This window comes from Rhinoderma darwinii, chromosome 4 (assembly GCF_050947455.1).
Source record: "Rhinoderma darwinii isolate aRhiDar2 chromosome 4, aRhiDar2.hap1, whole genome shotgun sequence".
NCBI lineage: Eukaryota > Metazoa > Chordata > Amphibia > Anura > Rhinodermatidae > Rhinoderma > Rhinoderma darwinii.
Window position 1 is genome coordinate 27074275 of NC_134690.1, and position 17380 is coordinate 27091654.

Below are 17380 nucleotides of genomic sequence, written 5' to 3' on the forward strand. Positions count from 1 at the left end.
GTGGACAAACGTCTCCTCAAAAAATGGCCTCCGTCGCAGATTCTGTCACACTTGACAGAAAAATCAGCATGCAGCAATATTTTTCTAATAAAATAACAGACACCACGATGGAACACAAAAAAAACCCCATTATAAATCAATGAGGTCTGTCGGGGAGGAGTTGTTGTCCGTCGTTCTACCGATCCAGCAATCTGGATCACATTAAAATAAAAAAATGTGTCACAAAAAACCAAACCTATGGAAATTATTCTTTAGGTAGCCCCTCACATTTAAAAGTTAAAGCTGCTAAACACCCCGTGCACTACATGCGACCCTCCGGTCTCAGGACAAAATTATAAATATGATGGTGTATATGGAGTAATACTATCAGTGCCCTCCAGTTGTGCACCCTATGCCATGGTTCCGTCCTTTCAGGGTCCCCTCTGTATGGTCTCAAAATGGCCACAGCGTTTCAGGGGAGATGGCAAGATTTGTGGAATTGACCGGTTCTCTCTAGGCTCTCGGAGGGAACTTATTTAAACGTTTGGAACAAATTGAATGTCGTTGGATCATCAAATTATGTACTCGATCTCCCTTGGGCCTCAATAAGAAGGTTTCATTTGCGCCTTTTATACAATGTGGGTCCAGTCACATTGAACATTCCCAGTACATATATATATATATGTAGGTTATTGTGTTTTTGTATGTCTTTTTTGCAGTTTGTGGTGTCTGAGCAAATAACTACTCTGATAGATTAAACATGATAGAGCTGTGAATTATTAATTTGGATAACATTATTTAATATTTATTAACTGCATTGGAAAAAGACATTAATTATTCAGGTTTTATTTATAATAATAAAAATTAAACAATATAATAAAAATTATAAAAACTTTTAAGAAATAAAATAAAACTAATCAACACAAGGAAATATAGTATTGGAAAAATGTAAGAATAGAAAATCACTTTTTCTCGTCCTCATCAAAATAATTTTTTGTTGATTTGATTAACTTCGTATATATATACGCCATGTTTCATGGATATTTCTTACTACGTATACTACACTTTTTTTCAGGACGCAGCCGGGTCTTATATGCTGGGAGGGCATGATGTGCTGGCGTTTGGTTTGGAATGCAGAGCAGCCCGCTTTAGCTAACACTAGCGGCGTTACAAATAGGCTGTTATTCGGCAAGATACGCCATGCCTGACGACCAGCACATTATCCCTCCACGTATTACACTTAGTACTGACACCCCATGTACTATTCACAGCACTGACCCCTATTCATCACATTTATTTTATTTATTTATTTTTATTACATTATTACACAGTTCTGACACTTTCATACATACATATTTATTTTTTACCATCCATTCACACCCTAGCACTACACTGACACTCATTTATCGCACACCTTTGAGCACTTAGTCCGCCACTCCCCTCAAGACTAGTGGGAGGGGCTATCACTATTTAATGCACACTCCTTCTGCAGCATTCTTTGACCCGTCTGCGTCCTGATGGGAACGGGTTTTCACCCACCCACCTACCTAGTGAGTATGGCCTTTTTTTTGTGGTTTTGATATTTATGTCCCATTTTTTCTGTTTGTATATATATATATATACACATACATACATACATATACAGGGTGGGCCATTTGTATGGATACACCTAAATAAAATGGGAATGGTTGGTGATATTAACTTCCTGTTTGTGGCACATTAGTATATGGGAGGGGGGAAACTTTTCAAGCTGGGTGTTGACCATGGCGGCCATTTTTAAGTCGGCCATTTTGTATCCAACTTTAGTTTTTTCAATGGGAAGAGGTTCATGTGACACATCAAACTTATCCAGAATTTCACAAGAAAAACAATGGTGTGCTTGGTTTTACCGTTACTTTATTCTATCATGAGATATTTACAAGTTTCTGATAAAGATAGTGGGGCCATTCTTCATCAATGGAAACCTCAAGGCCACGGGATATCTGAAATTGCTACATGATGATGTGTTTCCCTCTTTATGCACTGAAGCTGGCACGTTCCCTGAGTTTTTCCAGCAAGATGGTGCACCACCACATTATGGGTGTCAGGTCCGAGCATTCCTAGATGAACAGTTTCCTGGAAAGTGGATTGGTCGTCGTGGGCCAGTTGAATGGCCCCCTAGGTCTCCCGATCTGACCCCCTCAGACTTTTATCTTTGGGGTTATCTGAAGGCAATTGTCTATGCTGTGAAGATACGAGATGTGCAGCACCTGAATCTACGGATACTGGAAGCCTGTGCTAGCATTTCTTCTGCGGTGTTGCTATCAGTGTGTGAAGAGTGGGAGAAGAGGGTTGCATTGACAATCCAACACAATGGGCAGCACTTTTAACACATTTTATAAGTGCTCAGAAACTTGTAAATAACTCATGAAAGAATAAAGTAACGTTAAAACCAAGCACACCATTGTTTTTCTTGTGAAATTCTCGATAAGTTTGATGTGTCACATGACCCTCTTCCCATTGAAAAAACTAAAGTTGGATACAAAATGGCCGACTTCAAAATGACCGCCATGGTCAACACCCAGCTTGAAAAGTTTCCCCCCTCCCATATACTAATGTGCCACAAACAGGAAGTTAATATCACCAACCATTCCCATTTTATTTAGGTGTATCCATATAAATGGCCCACTCTGTATATATTTTATCACTGGGTGGTTATTAATATTTTCGGTTTTTATTTAGTTTTATATATTTTTAGATACTTTATCACTTTGTTTATTGATTTTTCACTATGCCCTTTGTATTTATTGTTTGTATTGGTATTATGAATTATATTGTATAATTATGAGTCTCACTTATTTATTCAACACGGTGACTTATTTATTTGTCTAACTTTTACGTATTTATATATACTAAACTATCTCTTATGCAGATCTTGTTTTTTGATCTCCGGTCTGGGCATACATATAAGTGTGGGAAAATTTGCCCTTCATTTGTATGGCCACAGCTGTCTTTTTGCTACGGAGATCAGGGTCTATGGTGCACATTCGCACTGCGTCGACAGCACATCGTGCACGGGGCCGAGGTGGACGTGATGATGTGGACTGCGCATGTCATGCACATTCCGCGTCTTCCGGACGCTGGGTCTAGCGCGCGGCCTCCTGTGTGTTGCAGTGGCTCATGCGCTATGTAAATAACATGGCTGATCATTTATATACCTCCGCATCTGTGAACGTACTATCTAATCACACGTGATGAACTTTAAACATAACTATTGGTCATCTTATGTCCTGTCCTTTTGTCCTATGAGTACAAAATGCCCCACTTCTTCCTCCACCTTAGAACCCCTTGAGATAGATGACAGCGAAATGCACGTCTGGGTCCTGTGGCGGTGGTCTCTATTTTTTACATATGATGGGTCAGTTTACGGGTGGTCTCTTATCTTTTGTGTCATGTGGGCACGTTATTGTACTTACTTATTAGAACTTATGGTATGCAGTACATTTTGTTAAGCCCTTGTTATAACTGGAACTATTATATCTATAATTTGCTTTGAGTGGGGTTTTCTCCCAAAATACACTACCGTTCAAAAGTTTAGGGTCACTTAGAAATGTCCTTATTTTTGCAAGAAAAGCACAGTTTTTTTTCAATGAAGATAACATTAAATTAATCAGAAATACACTCTATACATTGTTAATGTGGTAAATGACTATTCTAGCTGAAAACGTCTGGTTTTTAATGCAATATCTACATAGGTGTATAGAGGCCCATTTCCAGCAACCATCACTCCAGTGTTCTAATGGTACATTGTGTTTGCTAACTGTGTTAGAAGGCTAATGGATGATTAGAAAACACTTGAAAACCCTTGTGCAATTATGTTAGCACCGCTGTAAACAGTTTTGCTGTTTAGAGGAGCTATAAAACTGACCTTCCTTTGAGCTAGTTGAGAATCTGGAGCATTACATTTGTGGGTTCGATTAAACTCTCAAAATGGCTAGAAAAAGAGAGCTTTCATGTGAAACTCGACAGTCTATTCTTGTTCTTAGAAATGAAGGCTATTCCATGCGAGAAATTGCCAAGAAACTGAAGATTTCCTACAACGGTGTGTACTACTCACTTCAGAGGAGAGCACAAACAGAGTAGAAAGAGAAGTGGGAGGCCCCGCTGCACAACTGAGCAACAAGACTAGTACATTAGAGTCTCTAGTTTGAGAAACAGACGCCTCACAGGTACTCAACTGGTAGCTTCATTAAATAGTACCCGCAAAACGCCAGTGTCAACGTCTACAGTGAAGAGACGACTCCGGGATGCTGGCCTTCAGGGCAGGGTGGCAAAGAAAAAGCCATATCTGATACTGGCTAATAAAAGGAAAAGATTAATATGGGCAAAAGCACACAGACATTGGACAGAGGAAGATTGGAAAAAAGTGTTATGGACAGACGAATCGAAGTTTGAGGTGTTTGGATCACACAGAAGAACATTTGTGAGACGCAGAACAACTGAAAAGATGCTGGAAGAGTACCTGACGCCATCTGTCAAGCATGGTGGAGGTAATGTGATGGTCTGGGGTTGCTTTGGTGCTGGTAAAGTGGGAGATTTGTACAAGGTAAAAGGGATTTTGAATAAGGAAGGCTATCACTCCATTTTGCAACGCCATGCCATACCCTGTGGACAGCGCTTGATTGGAGCCAATTTCATCCTACAACAGGACAATGACCCAAAGCACACCTCCAAATTATGCAAGAACTATTTAGGGAAGAAGCAGGCAGCTGGTATTCTATCTGTAATGGAGTGGCCAGTGCAGTCACCAGATCTCAACCCCATAGAGCTGTTGTGGGAGCAGCTTGACCGTATGGTACGCAAGAAGTGCCCAATCAAGCCAATCCAACTTGTGGGAGGGGCTTCTGGAAGCATGGGGTGAAATTTCTCCCGATTACCTCAGCAAATTAACATCTAGAATGACAAAGGTCTGCAATGCTGTAATTGCTGCAAATGGAGCATTCTTTGACGAAAGCAAAGTTTGAAGTACAAAATTATTATTTCAAATAAAAATCATTATTTCTAACCTTGTCAATGTCTTGACTATATTTTCTAGTCATTTTGCAACTCATTTGATAAATATAAGTGTGAGTTTTCATGGAAAACACTAAATTGTCTGGGTGACCCCAAACGTTTGAACGGTAGTGTATGTATACTCCCACTCGGGCATTTTGCCATTATTCTGTAGTTTTCCTCAGTATATATAGATGTGATACATATAACTATATATTGGACTTGTGTATTTATGACCACTAGATGATATTACTCCATATACACCATCACATTTAAAATGTTGTCCCGGGACCGTAGGGTCACTTAAATGGTTAAAGAAAAAAAAGTCTAGTTATTAAAGTCCAAAACTGGTTGGTAAGAGGTTAATAGGTTTTCTGGTTTTATTGAAATAAATTTTTGCAGCTTTCTAATATACCTTATGTTTCAATTTCTCATAATTTTCAAGATCTCTATTTGCTGCCAGTGAATAAGGACTTTCTCATCTACATGAATAGGCTGAAAACCTGTCCCGGTCACATCCAGCTCAAACAGGTGCATGACTCATTACATGTCGTGGTCAACTTGCGTTTTTTTTTGCCGTAATTTTTGGAAATGTGACTGTTTTGTGAAAATCACTAGAATGAGTTGTGTATCCACAACAGCTGGGTATGATCAGCTCAGGTTTCCAGCCTCCTTATGTAGGCAAGACTGTTTCCAAACACTGACAGCAAGCAGAAATATTAAAAACGGTGAGAAATTGAACCTCAAAGTATATTAGAAAGTTTCATTATACAATGTATAAACATGACATGTAAAACCCTTTTCATGTCTGTGGTCACCTGATATGGAGGGAAATAGGAACGGGCTGAGTAGCTATGTACTCGAGGTAAAACAGGCATCAGTTATGAGATGATATTCTCTTTCGGGGCAGACATAGTGTTAACGCTTCCCTGGTTTAAACTCTTTGTAAAGAAAACAAGACATCACACAATACCCCAAATGTCAAACTTCATTTGCAGTTCAAAGAAATAATCTCTATCGAGCGGCCGGTTCTGCCCGCGACCGTATTGTTTAGGCGAGCTCGCTGCTCACGTTGGGTTTGATCTATATTGGAAAGGTCTGAACATTCTGAAGTGCCTCCCTAGTTTCTTCATTCCTCAAACACGAGCGATCTAGACATGGTGGAATATGTTTCCCATTAGCTTGACATTTTTGTAGTGCCGGTGATTACAAAAATATGGCTGACTACCTACAGTAGCTTCACGTGTAAAGAGGGGAGAGGGACAGTCATAACAAACTGTAAATGTACAACACCTACTGAGAAGCAACAGTATCTCAAGGAACCATGAGAGCCAAGATAGCCTTCTGTTTGGGTCTTCAACTTTTTGATGACCTGGTCATGATTCGTCTGGTTGTCACCATCACTCTTGTTGCCGGTTCTCTTCATCTTTTTGTCAACTCTTCAAAGTGAAGCTATTTCTTCCCAATGATCTTGATCTTCTAGTAATATGATCAGATTAAGACAAAGCTTCAGTCCAGTCATTTCTACTGGGGGATGATGGGGGATGATTTGGTCAAGGATCCACCGTCAATCAAAACTTTTCATTTCCAAGGAGCATGGTCTTCTTATAATACTGAATGTCCAAAATAAGATAAAGCTTCCCCCTGGTGAACGAGAGGCAGTACACAACGTCCCGACGCTGCCCAGCGTCAGTAACTCGTATGCACCACAGCACAGACCTTGTGTGTCGTGCCCTATTGCTGTAAGCGGGGCCTGTGGGTATGGAAAATAGGCGCACAGAGGAGCGGGGGGAAAGGTTTGGACTGTCCTGAGGTTTGGATCAAGCTAAAAGTGGCATTCAACCAGGAATCGGGGTCGGGCCCCCTTTCCCTCCAGGGCCGATCATTTGACCCCTGGTATTGGTGGACTACGGACTAGCAGCAAAAACATCCAGTCTTTAGGTGGAAACTGTTAGCAAGCAAATTATTGCTTTTAGCAGAAACTGTGGCGTTCCTCTCCTGATTAAAGGGTTTGTTCAGTACCACACTTGTCCATGTGCTGTGTCTGGTATTCAAGTGAATGGGGCTGAGCTGCAATACCGTATACAGTCCATAGACATGTGTGGCGCTGTTCTTCAAAATAAATAAATAAATAGAAGTAGTGGCACAGTATTGTTAAAATATATATTTTATAATATAATATGTATTGTGTAATGAAAAGCAGCTCAGCTCATGTTTTTTACTTCTGCTTGAGGGGCACAGCTCTAGTTTAGCACATGGGGTAGCGGTTGTAGTCAAGCTTTACTTCTTTGCATATTGGCGTTTTGAAGCTCCCAGGAGAACGTGCCGAATTGACAGACAAAAATATAAGCTCAAGGTCATGGGGACTGTATGATCATAAAGTTTCAATAGCTGAACCCCAGACAGATGCATAAAGTAATACCAGAATGGAATTATTATATTAACCCTTTTGCTGCCGAGACATTTTCGACATTAAAAGATAATACCTCTAAGGGTATGTGCACACACACTAATTACGTCCGTAATTGACGGACGTATTTCGGCCGCAAGTCCCGGACCGAACTCAGTGCAGGGAGCCGGGCTCCTAGCATCATACTTATGTACGATGCTAGGAGTCCCTGCCTCGCTGCAGGACAACTGTCACGTACTGAAAACATGATTACAGTACGGGACAGTTGTCCTGCAGCGAGGCAGGGACTCCTAGCATCGTACATAACTATGATGCTAGGAGCCCGGCTCCCTGCACTGAGTTCGGTCCGGGACTTGCGGCCAAAATACGTCCGTCAATTACGGACGTAATTAGTGTGTGTGCACATACCCTAAATTATAAAATAAATTAAAAAAATATCATTATGCCCCCATATCCATATATTTTCAGAAAAAAAAGACACCTAGCACATTGTGAAAATGACACCCAGCACTTTACACTTATGGGCGCCTTCATGAAATTTGACATCAAAGCGTAACATTTTGTAAAATATTGATGTTTGCAGTTAAAAGTCTGACACAAGCAAAGCCTCAGATACCCATCACCTCCCAAAAAGAAAAGTTTAAGATGTATAGAGTTCATACATGCCACGTCTGCCTAGGTCTACATGTACATATCTTCATATAATCACCAGAACTGAAGAGACCAAAAATATCCACGATCCAAGATGCGGTTACACATTCAAGTCACAAAGACGACGAATGTCCTGATTAGGCTCGGGGGGTGATTAGATATCTGCATCACTTCTCACCCCAGTAGTTCACACAGGTCCCGTCCCGTCCCCCCCTAAATGTAAGGCCTAGTTCACACAGGTTTTTTTGCAGGAACAAAATTTTGACCTGTCGGCAGAACACTTGTGTTTTTTGCTACGAAAAACGCATTTTCTGCCTCCCATTGATGTGAAGACGGAAACGCCTGAAGAAAGGACATTAAGCTTTTTTTTCCTATCGCTCGCGAGACAAAACCGCCTCCGCCCTCCATTGAAATTAACGGGAGGCCATTACGGAAGGTTTTTGGTGTGGATTCCGACGCGGTTTCCGTGTCAAAGTCAGCGCCATAAAACTTAGTGTGAACTCCCCCTAACAATCATAGCGTACATATCCTTTCTCATTGGTAAGAAAGGTCTTGTATCCCCGCCCTGGGGTCGCTAAACGTCTGACAGTAACAGGCTCTGATCTTTTTTCCTGCTCTACTTGCAGCTTCCCCCTCCCTTATACACAGAGGACCAGGAAATAAAACTTTTAATGCTGCCCCCGACTTCAAATTAGTGCTGTGTGCTGAATATTGCCCCTCCGAGGCAAGCATTAAAAGTCATTATGTATTACATACGTCCTTGGCAGTAAAAGGGTTAAAGGGTATGTGCACATTTGCCACTACTTTTTTATTTTGCCACTACGTTTTTTTATTACAAAATAGTCCTGTTTAAAAGTATCCTACTGGTTTGTGTCTACAGCTCATATGCAGAATTATGTGTCTCCATGGTTACAGACTACAAACAAACCCTGTGTAGTCTGATCCTACAGTCCTGTTACTACCCCTGCATACAGTACTTACAGATTGTAGAAGACAGGGTAGAAGACAGGGTATATGGAAAGGAGTAACACAACTGTAGGAGGAGACTACACAGAGTTTGTTTATAGTCTGTTACCATGGAGTCACATAAGTCTGCATAAAGCTGTAGACACAAAATGGTTGGCATAAGAGCAACACAAAAAAAATGCTTGAAAAGTGTACCTACCCTTAAACTAAAAGTTATACTTTTAAAGGGGTTGTAAAGGAACAGACAAAAACGGTTTTTGCTTTTTTCAAAAACCGTGACTAATATAATTGTACTACAGGCCTGTCGGGTCATGGTGGAGTTGCAGTTTTCTATGTTTGTATAGAGCTATACCATGCTTGCCAACAGTCCCGAATATACCGCAGATACAGGACGCAGATACAATTGAATATTATGGCAGTGCAGGAAACTATCCGCTCCCTGCTCTGCTATTCACTCCTCCAGGAGCGGAATCCCCGGCTAGAGAGTTGCTAATGCTGTGGTCTGGAATTCCGTTCCTAAAGGTAGTCCTGGTAGTCCAAATATGCACAGTGACGTCAGGGGCTTGTCCAAGAGAGGAATCACCGGCCAGAGCATACGCAAAGCACTGGCCGGGGATTCTGGTCCAGGAGGAGCCCCTGACATCACTGTCCATATTTTGACAGCGACATCAAGTGCTCCTCCAGGAAAGGAATCCCCGGCCAGAGCGTCAGCAACGCTCTGTCTGGGGATTACACTCCTAGAGGGAGCCCCAATAGAGTGATCTACAGGGAGGGCGGTGTGGCGCTATCTACAGGGTGGTGTGTGTGGCGCTATCTACACGGGGGGGTGTGGCGATATCTACACAGGGGTGTGCGTGGCGCTATCTACACGGGGGTGTCTGTGGCACTTGCTACAGGGGATGTGTGTGGCATTATCTACAGAGGGCACTGGCATTATCTACAGAGGGAACTATGGCAATATCTACAGAGGGCACTGTGGCAATATCTAAAAAGGGGCTGTGTAGCTCCATCTACAGGGGGTGTGCGTGGCACTATGGCACTATCTACAGGGAGGGCACTGTGGCACTATCTACAGGGAGGGCACTGCGGCACTATCTACAGGGAGGGCACTGCGGCACTATCTACAGGGAGGGCACTGCGGCACTATCTACAGGGAGGGCACTGCGGCACTATCTACATGGAGGCCATGTGGCAATATCTACAGGGAGGGCACTGTGGCAATATCTACAGGGAGCAGTGTTTGGCACTATCTACTGGGGTCAGTGTGGGGCACCATCTACAAGGGGCACGGAGTGTGGCACTATCTACACTGGTTTTTATGCTACCAGTTATGGTCAGCACATACAACCTAGCCCTAATGATAAACAAATGGATAACCAGAGAGAGATACTGGCCACCATAGCAGTCAGCCAAACTAGTGCAGAAATGTTTGTTTATTTGTATGCAGAAATTCTGGGATCAAAGCCATGCCCCATTTGCAGCTCCCATCAGATAAGCCACGCCCCATAACACCCACACACCAAATAAGCCACACCCCTAAGTGTCCCTGGGAAAAAAATGAAAATTGTTGGCAACTATGCTATACAGTCACACTATAATCTGCCCCACTGAGTAACGCCCTATATCTTTATTCATTGCTCTTTCCTCAAGCCTGATAATATCTCATAATTTTTATGACATTCTCAGAGGCGGGCGCTGGATGGGTCTGGAGCAGCACAGGGGCAGGGAAGTTTGCGGACGCTCTGTGCCATTGCACATGATTAAACACTCTGACAGCTTCCTTACAAATTAATAAAACGCTCTAACAGTTTCTGTGTAGATTAACAGTCTTTCCTTTCTCCCTGTAAATGAAGGCTCAGTTTTCCTGTAAACCAACAGAACAGACTAACAAATCAGCTGGACAGTAAATTAACAGCCTCGCACCAATAAATCAGCAAAATTGTTCCAGAAAACAGTCCCTGTATGCACCTTAAAAGCTGAAAGTGGCTGATTTACTGAGAACATGTGACAGCAGGAAAAGCAGCTCAGGAGCTGTAAAGAGAGAACATTAAAAAAATTCAGGGACTTAAAAGTCACCAATTTAATGATATACAATATGGTTTTTTGGAAGATCAAGGGCTCCAGATGAGATCCACTCTTGGCCATTTGTTTGTGGATTGATGTTTACAAAGATACCCATCATCGTTTTTGTCCGATCCAGGACGTAACTACTGCTTGCCGCGCCCCATGCCACACTTTTGAATGGGCCGCTCCTCAAGAATGGACCCCTTAGATCAGACATAAAAAACCCAAATAAACATTTAATCACCACTTCTTGCTCCCGACTGCTTTTTTCTTTGAGACCTGGCACGTAAGGCACCCCCTGCAAAATTAGGGATCGGCACACAAGGTATGTGCTGCGGCGCTTACAAGGTCCCAACGCCGGGCAACATCAGGATATTGAATGTGAGGACGTACACAACTTCCTCACGCTGCCCAGAATCAGTACCTTGTATGTGCCACGTTACAGACCATGTGTACCCTCATGTGGGGGAGGCCTGTGGGTACAATAATAGGAGCATGGAGAGAAGGGGGAAAGTTTTAGACTGGATCCAGATCCAAGCAGCGCTCGCCCGAGGACTAAGAGTGGTCCATCTTTCCCTCCAGGACTGATCCTTAGGTCCCTGGTCTTGATTGACTATTTTAACGTCTTCAGGGACATTTTTCATGCTTTTGACATACACAAATAAAACTTGTAGTATAAAATAAAGAAAATCATATTTTACCCCCATACCCATATATTTTCTGAATGTAGACTCCTGGCACATTGTGAAAATGCCACCCAGAACTTTACATTCATAAGCACCTTCATGCAGTTTGGCATCAAAGCGTAACAGTTTATAAAAAAGAATGTTTGCGGATAAATGTCATGCAAAGATCATCATAAAATCATCAAAACTGAAGAGACCGAAAGTCTCTGCGATCCAGAAGCCGTTAAACGTCCAAGTCACGGAGACCATGAATGCGATTAGACATGTAACTGCTCATGTTCTCACTCCTGTAATACAAAACAAAAAAGAACCCCCTAAATGTGACCCATACCCTCTCTCATTGGTAATACGGGTGATGAAAAAAACATGAAGTACCTGTATCCCCCTCCTGGGGTCGCCGAAAGGCTGACAGTAACAGGCTGTGATCTTTCTACCTGCTCTACTTGTAGCTTCCCCCTCCCTTATACATACAGGACCAGGAAATAAAACATTTCATGCTGCTCCCCGACGAATATTGCACTTCCGAGGAAAGGGTTTAAAGACATTACGAATTATATACGTCCTTTGCAGTAAAAGGGTTAAAGAGTATTTGCACATTTGTAACTACTTTATTTTATTACAAACAGTCCTGATTATAAGTATCCTACACTTATGCAGAACTATGTGTCTCTATGGTTACAGACTACAAACAAACCCTGTGTAGTCTGATCCTACAGTCCTGTGTTACTCCACTCCCTCTGCCTGGTACATACAGAAAGTAGAAGACAGGGTAGATGGAAAGGAGAAACACATGACTGGAGGATCAGACTACACAGGGTTTGTTTATAGTCTGTTACCATGGAGTCACATAGGTGTGCGTAGAAACTGCAGACACTAGTGGTTTACATAGGAGCAATACAAAAAAAAAAAAAGCTTACAAAAGTGTACCTACCCTTAAAATAAAGTGTGGTTGACTTCTTCTTGCTGGGTTCATTCCAAAAAGAACCTGTAAAGGGGTTGTACAGGATCAGAAAACATGTCTTCTTTCTTCCAAAAACAGTGTCAGACCGTCTAAGGGTTAGTTCAGCTCCACTGACGAGAATGGAGCTGAGCTGCAATACCAAACACAACCTGTGGAGTGGTGTGGCACTGTTTTTGGAAGAAAGCAGCCATGCCTCACTAACCTTAACAATCCCTTTCATCTCATTTTCATTAATAATTAAATTTTTAACCACTATCCACAACTGTAGGAAGCAGATACAGAAAATCACCCATCATGTTGTATTTAAGCTCGGATGATGAAAACAAAGTCCTATCCGTTGTCCCACAAGATTTTGAGCCGGATATAAATCTTGACCCAAAGACCAACACCTAGTACGTGGGAGTCAACAGAGTAAACCAAATTGGACAGAATGAGACTTTGCGACTACTACTTAGCATATGGGATTTTCTTCCAGACACACTGCTCCCCTTGTATATTCATCTGTCCATAGGATAATAAAAAACACAGCCGAGCACTACAGGTTTCTTACATTTCAATTCAGCTTTCTGTTTAAAGATAAGAGGAAGCCTTGAAAAACAAACACAACATGATATTCTTAAGCTTGTTGTGGCTCTCAGAGCCTTTGAACTGCTGGGAAAACTGCACTTCCTATTCCCAACTTTCTGACCCGAATACAGCTTGTCCTAATCAGATCACTGACGTCCAGCTCCTCTCCGTCTCACCCTGTTTTGTGGAAGTTCTTGTTAGAAGTATACACAAGGCCTAATGTTCCAGACAGACGCAGCTTGTGTTCCCACACATCAGACAAGAACACGGAGATCGCAGAGTATTTTAACTAGGATCAGGCCCCCAGACAAGGTCCAGTGTGAGAAGACAACCATGACGGACACATCGTAGCTACTGTTAAAGGGGTTCTCCACTTTGGACAATCCCTACTTGTGAGAAGGGTCTTTTGAAAATAAGCAGAACCCCCTGTGATCGGCTATAATCTGTGGGAAATTTGTGGTAGTAAGTGTTCAATTTCCCTGCATCACTCACACAGGAGAAATTAGGTATTACACAGTGCCCATTTTTATTAATGTGTTGTCTGTGTAATGCAGGACAGGACAGGTCCTCCAGAGCGGGAGACGCTCTTTGTAACCGCTCTCCACTCTGACCAAGAGATGAGGGTCCTGAACAGGGGACACCCTTTTATTAACTCCCCAATAGGGTGTATGATTTTTTTTTTAAACAGGACAAACCTTTTAAGCTCTCATAGGTTAAGAGCTATCACAGGAGGCTCCAAAGTTCACAGATTATTTAAGATAATCACGTTTTACTAAAAAGTGTTTTTGTTTTTTTTAACAAATTCAAAAATTGTATTCTGTTATTTTTGTGGTTTGGGATAATGTAGAAAGCACCAAGTGGGAGTTCTTCCTCTTGAATTTTTGTACTGGGCCCCTCTCCATGACATAGCTGGTAGCAACTAACTGGATGATACACCTAAAAAATATACTGTGATGTCCCAAAAAGATGAGAGCAGACGCCCAATAATGACTTGATGGAACAACCATCCTCATCACCCAGGATCGTAGTCTTGGATCACTTGTTTACAGAACTCCATAGTTCTCGTTGTAATGGTGATGAAACGCTGGGCTCTGTGAAATATTTTCGGCATTTTGTATGTTATTTCATAAGTCTGTTGCAATAGGAGAGTCTATGCTACAGCTTTGCCCTTCAATTTACAAATTTTGCAGGGAGAAATAATTAGCAAAAATATAGCACAATTCTTGAATACGCTAGGGGTAATTTATCAACCTTTCTATGCCAGTTTTCTGGCGTAGAAAACTCGCAAAAGGGCCCAAAAGTTTTGCCCGTTTTTGCCACCCTCGCCACTTTTGTGGAAAGGAGGAATGTCGGGCTTAGATTACCCTCTGTAAGGCATAGCAAGGTAGGGGCCCATGCTGGGGCCCTACCATGCCCCCCTTAAAAAAATTATACTCACTTTCCCGCTCCTGTTTTCCACTCCAGCTGCCTCTCACTCAGGTGCAGCTAATACAAGGTAATGACGTAGGGCAGCATCAAGACGTTGCATGCGACGCAGCACTGATATCGTTGAAGTGCCGTGTTGCATATAAGGCCCTGATGCTGCTCAGCCCCAGGCCCTTGTACGAGCCGCTGCCTGCAGTGATGAGGAAGCCGGAGAGTAGAGAAGCACCGTGGTGAGTATGTGCTTTTTCTTGTTTTAATCAGCAATGCGGGGGAATTACTCATGTCCGCGGTCATTGCGCTACATTTGGCCCGGCTGGAAATGCAAAAATTTTATTAAGAGGCCTTTGAAAAAAGGTTTTGCATCTTACTCCAAATTTTCATATTATGAACACTGGTGTATAAAGCACCAGTCTTAATAAATTGCCCCCTATACTTCTTGATTTATCCGTGCCATCTTATTGTCAAATTATGATTAATTTTTGGACATAAGGGTATCTTTTAAAGTCAGGGGCTGCTGGTAATTCGGTTTCCCTAAGGCCTCGTGCACACAGCATTATGGATCCATACCACTTCATGTCATGGTATGGTGCCTCTTTAAAAAAGATACATGTCTCGTTGAAAATGCAGTCTGACCTGCGGGCAGCACGTTATAGAACTGGAGTAGGGGAGCAGGGTGACGTATATTTTTATTGCAAAAGATTCAGCATAAAATTCTGGGTTTAGGAGTCCAGTGGGTGGTCCTAATCAGTGATTGACAGTTATACAGGGAAGGCTGTCAATCACTGTGTAGGAGCGCCCACTGGACTCCTGAGCATCAAAAAAGCAGAGAATTAAATTAATAAATTGAAAGTTATACTGAATCTTTTTGCTACAAAAATATACATCAACCTGCTCACCTACTCCTGGTCTAGAACATGCTGCCTGTAGATTGGACTGTATTTTCAATATGTCAAATTCCCTTTAAGGTACCATTTTCTCCCCTAGAGCCTTGGTTATATGCTCTTCAATATAAAATCAGGAGGTACATGAGGGTGCAGTATGGGCCAATAAAAAATGTGTAACCCGGCAGTGTGCATCACCCATTATAGAGTAACTGGCCCATAGGACCACGGGAGAATGTCTCTGCATCATTTGTGTTATGGGTTATTATAGGCTTAGGCCAGGGCTACACCTAGACTTTTTGTAGTTTAAGGCCTCATGCACACAACCGTAGTTTTTATCCGCAATTACGGATCCGTAATTGCGGATAAAATACTGACATTAATTTCTATCGGCCACGGACATCTTCCCATATATTTACAGGTGTGTGTCTGGGCCATAGAAATGAGCCTCAAAACATAGGACATGTCCTATTTTTTGCATTTATGGACCGTGCTCAGGGGCGGGATCCGGCCGGTTCGCCCCGATTCCCCCGAATCAGTTGTTAAAATGACAGCCGGTTCTCAGAACCGGGTGAAGCTGGAAGCCGGAACCGGTCCCCTGCACTCAATTGTATCCACGTCCTTAGGAAGCAAATACAATTGAGTAGACTAGCGCTGCCCTGGCGAGACACATAATGCCTGGCTATTCGGAGCTTTAGTGATGATGCATCGATGACGTTGCTGGAGCATGGCGCGGCAACGTGACAGGTAAGAAAAAATTTTTTTTCCTTCTACTGTGGGCACTATAGGGCACTACATATGGGACTATACTGGGAACGAGAACTACAGAAGACTATATAGGGAACTAACTACAGGGGACTATATGGGGAACAGTAACTACAGGGGACTATATAGGGGACAGTAACTACAGGGAACTATAGGAAACCGTTACTACAGGGGACTATAGGGAATAGTAACTACAGGGGACTATATAGGAAACACTAACTACATGGGACTATATAGGAGCCCTTGTCTACAGGGAACACCTCAGGGGGCCCTTATCTACAGGGAACACCACAGAGGGCCCTATCTACAGGGTAACGCCACATAGGGCCGCATGTGGTGTTCCCTGTAGATAGGGACCCCTGTGGCGTTCCCTGTAGATAGAGCCCCCTGTGCCAGTCCCTGTAGATAGGGCCCCATGTGACATTCCCTGAAGATAGGGCCCCATCTACAGGGAACGCCGCATGGGGCCCTATCTACAGGGACCGCCACAGGGGGCCCTATCTACAGGGAACGCCACAGGGGGCTCTATCTACAGGGAACACCAAAAGGGGCTCTATCTACAGGGAACGCTAAAAGGGGCTCTATCTACAGGGAACGTCAAAAGGGGCTCTATCTACAGGGAACGCCACAAGAAGCTCTATCTACAGGGAACGCCGCATGGGGCCCTATCTACAGGGACCGCCACAGGGGGCCCTATCAACAGGGACCGCCACAGGGGGCTCTATCTACAGGGAACGCCAAAAGGGGCTCTATCTACAGGGAACGCCACAAGGGCCTCTATCTACAGGGAACGCCACAGGGGCCTCTATCTACAGGGAACGCCAAAAGGGGCTCTATCTACAGGGAACGCCAAAAGGGGCTCTATCTACAGGGAACGCCACAGGGGGCCCTATCTACAGGGAACGCCATAGGGGGCTCTATCTACAGGGAACGCCACAGGGGGCCCTATCTACAGGGAACGCCACAGGGGGCCCTATCTACAGGGAAAGCCACA

General features: G+C 43.1%; 1 protein-coding gene across 7 annotated transcripts in view; it reads right to left on the bottom strand.

Annotated features, from left to right (window-relative positions):
- The window catches only part of SUPT3H (SPT3 homolog, SAGA and STAGA complex component), a 449050-nt gene that overhangs the window by 37078 nt on the left and 394592 nt on the right, over positions 1-17380 (bottom strand). For 6 of the 7 annotated variants that reach the window (XM_075860943.1, XM_075860946.1, XM_075860944.1 and 3 more), the window contains one exon: positions 12719-12772. The exons of the other annotated variant lie outside the window; for it this stretch is intronic. In XM_075860943.1, the coding sequence (XP_075717058.1) occupies positions 12719-12772 (54 nt within the window). The remainder of the gene's footprint in view (positions 1-12718; positions 12773-17380) is intronic. 7 annotated transcript variants of the gene reach the window in all.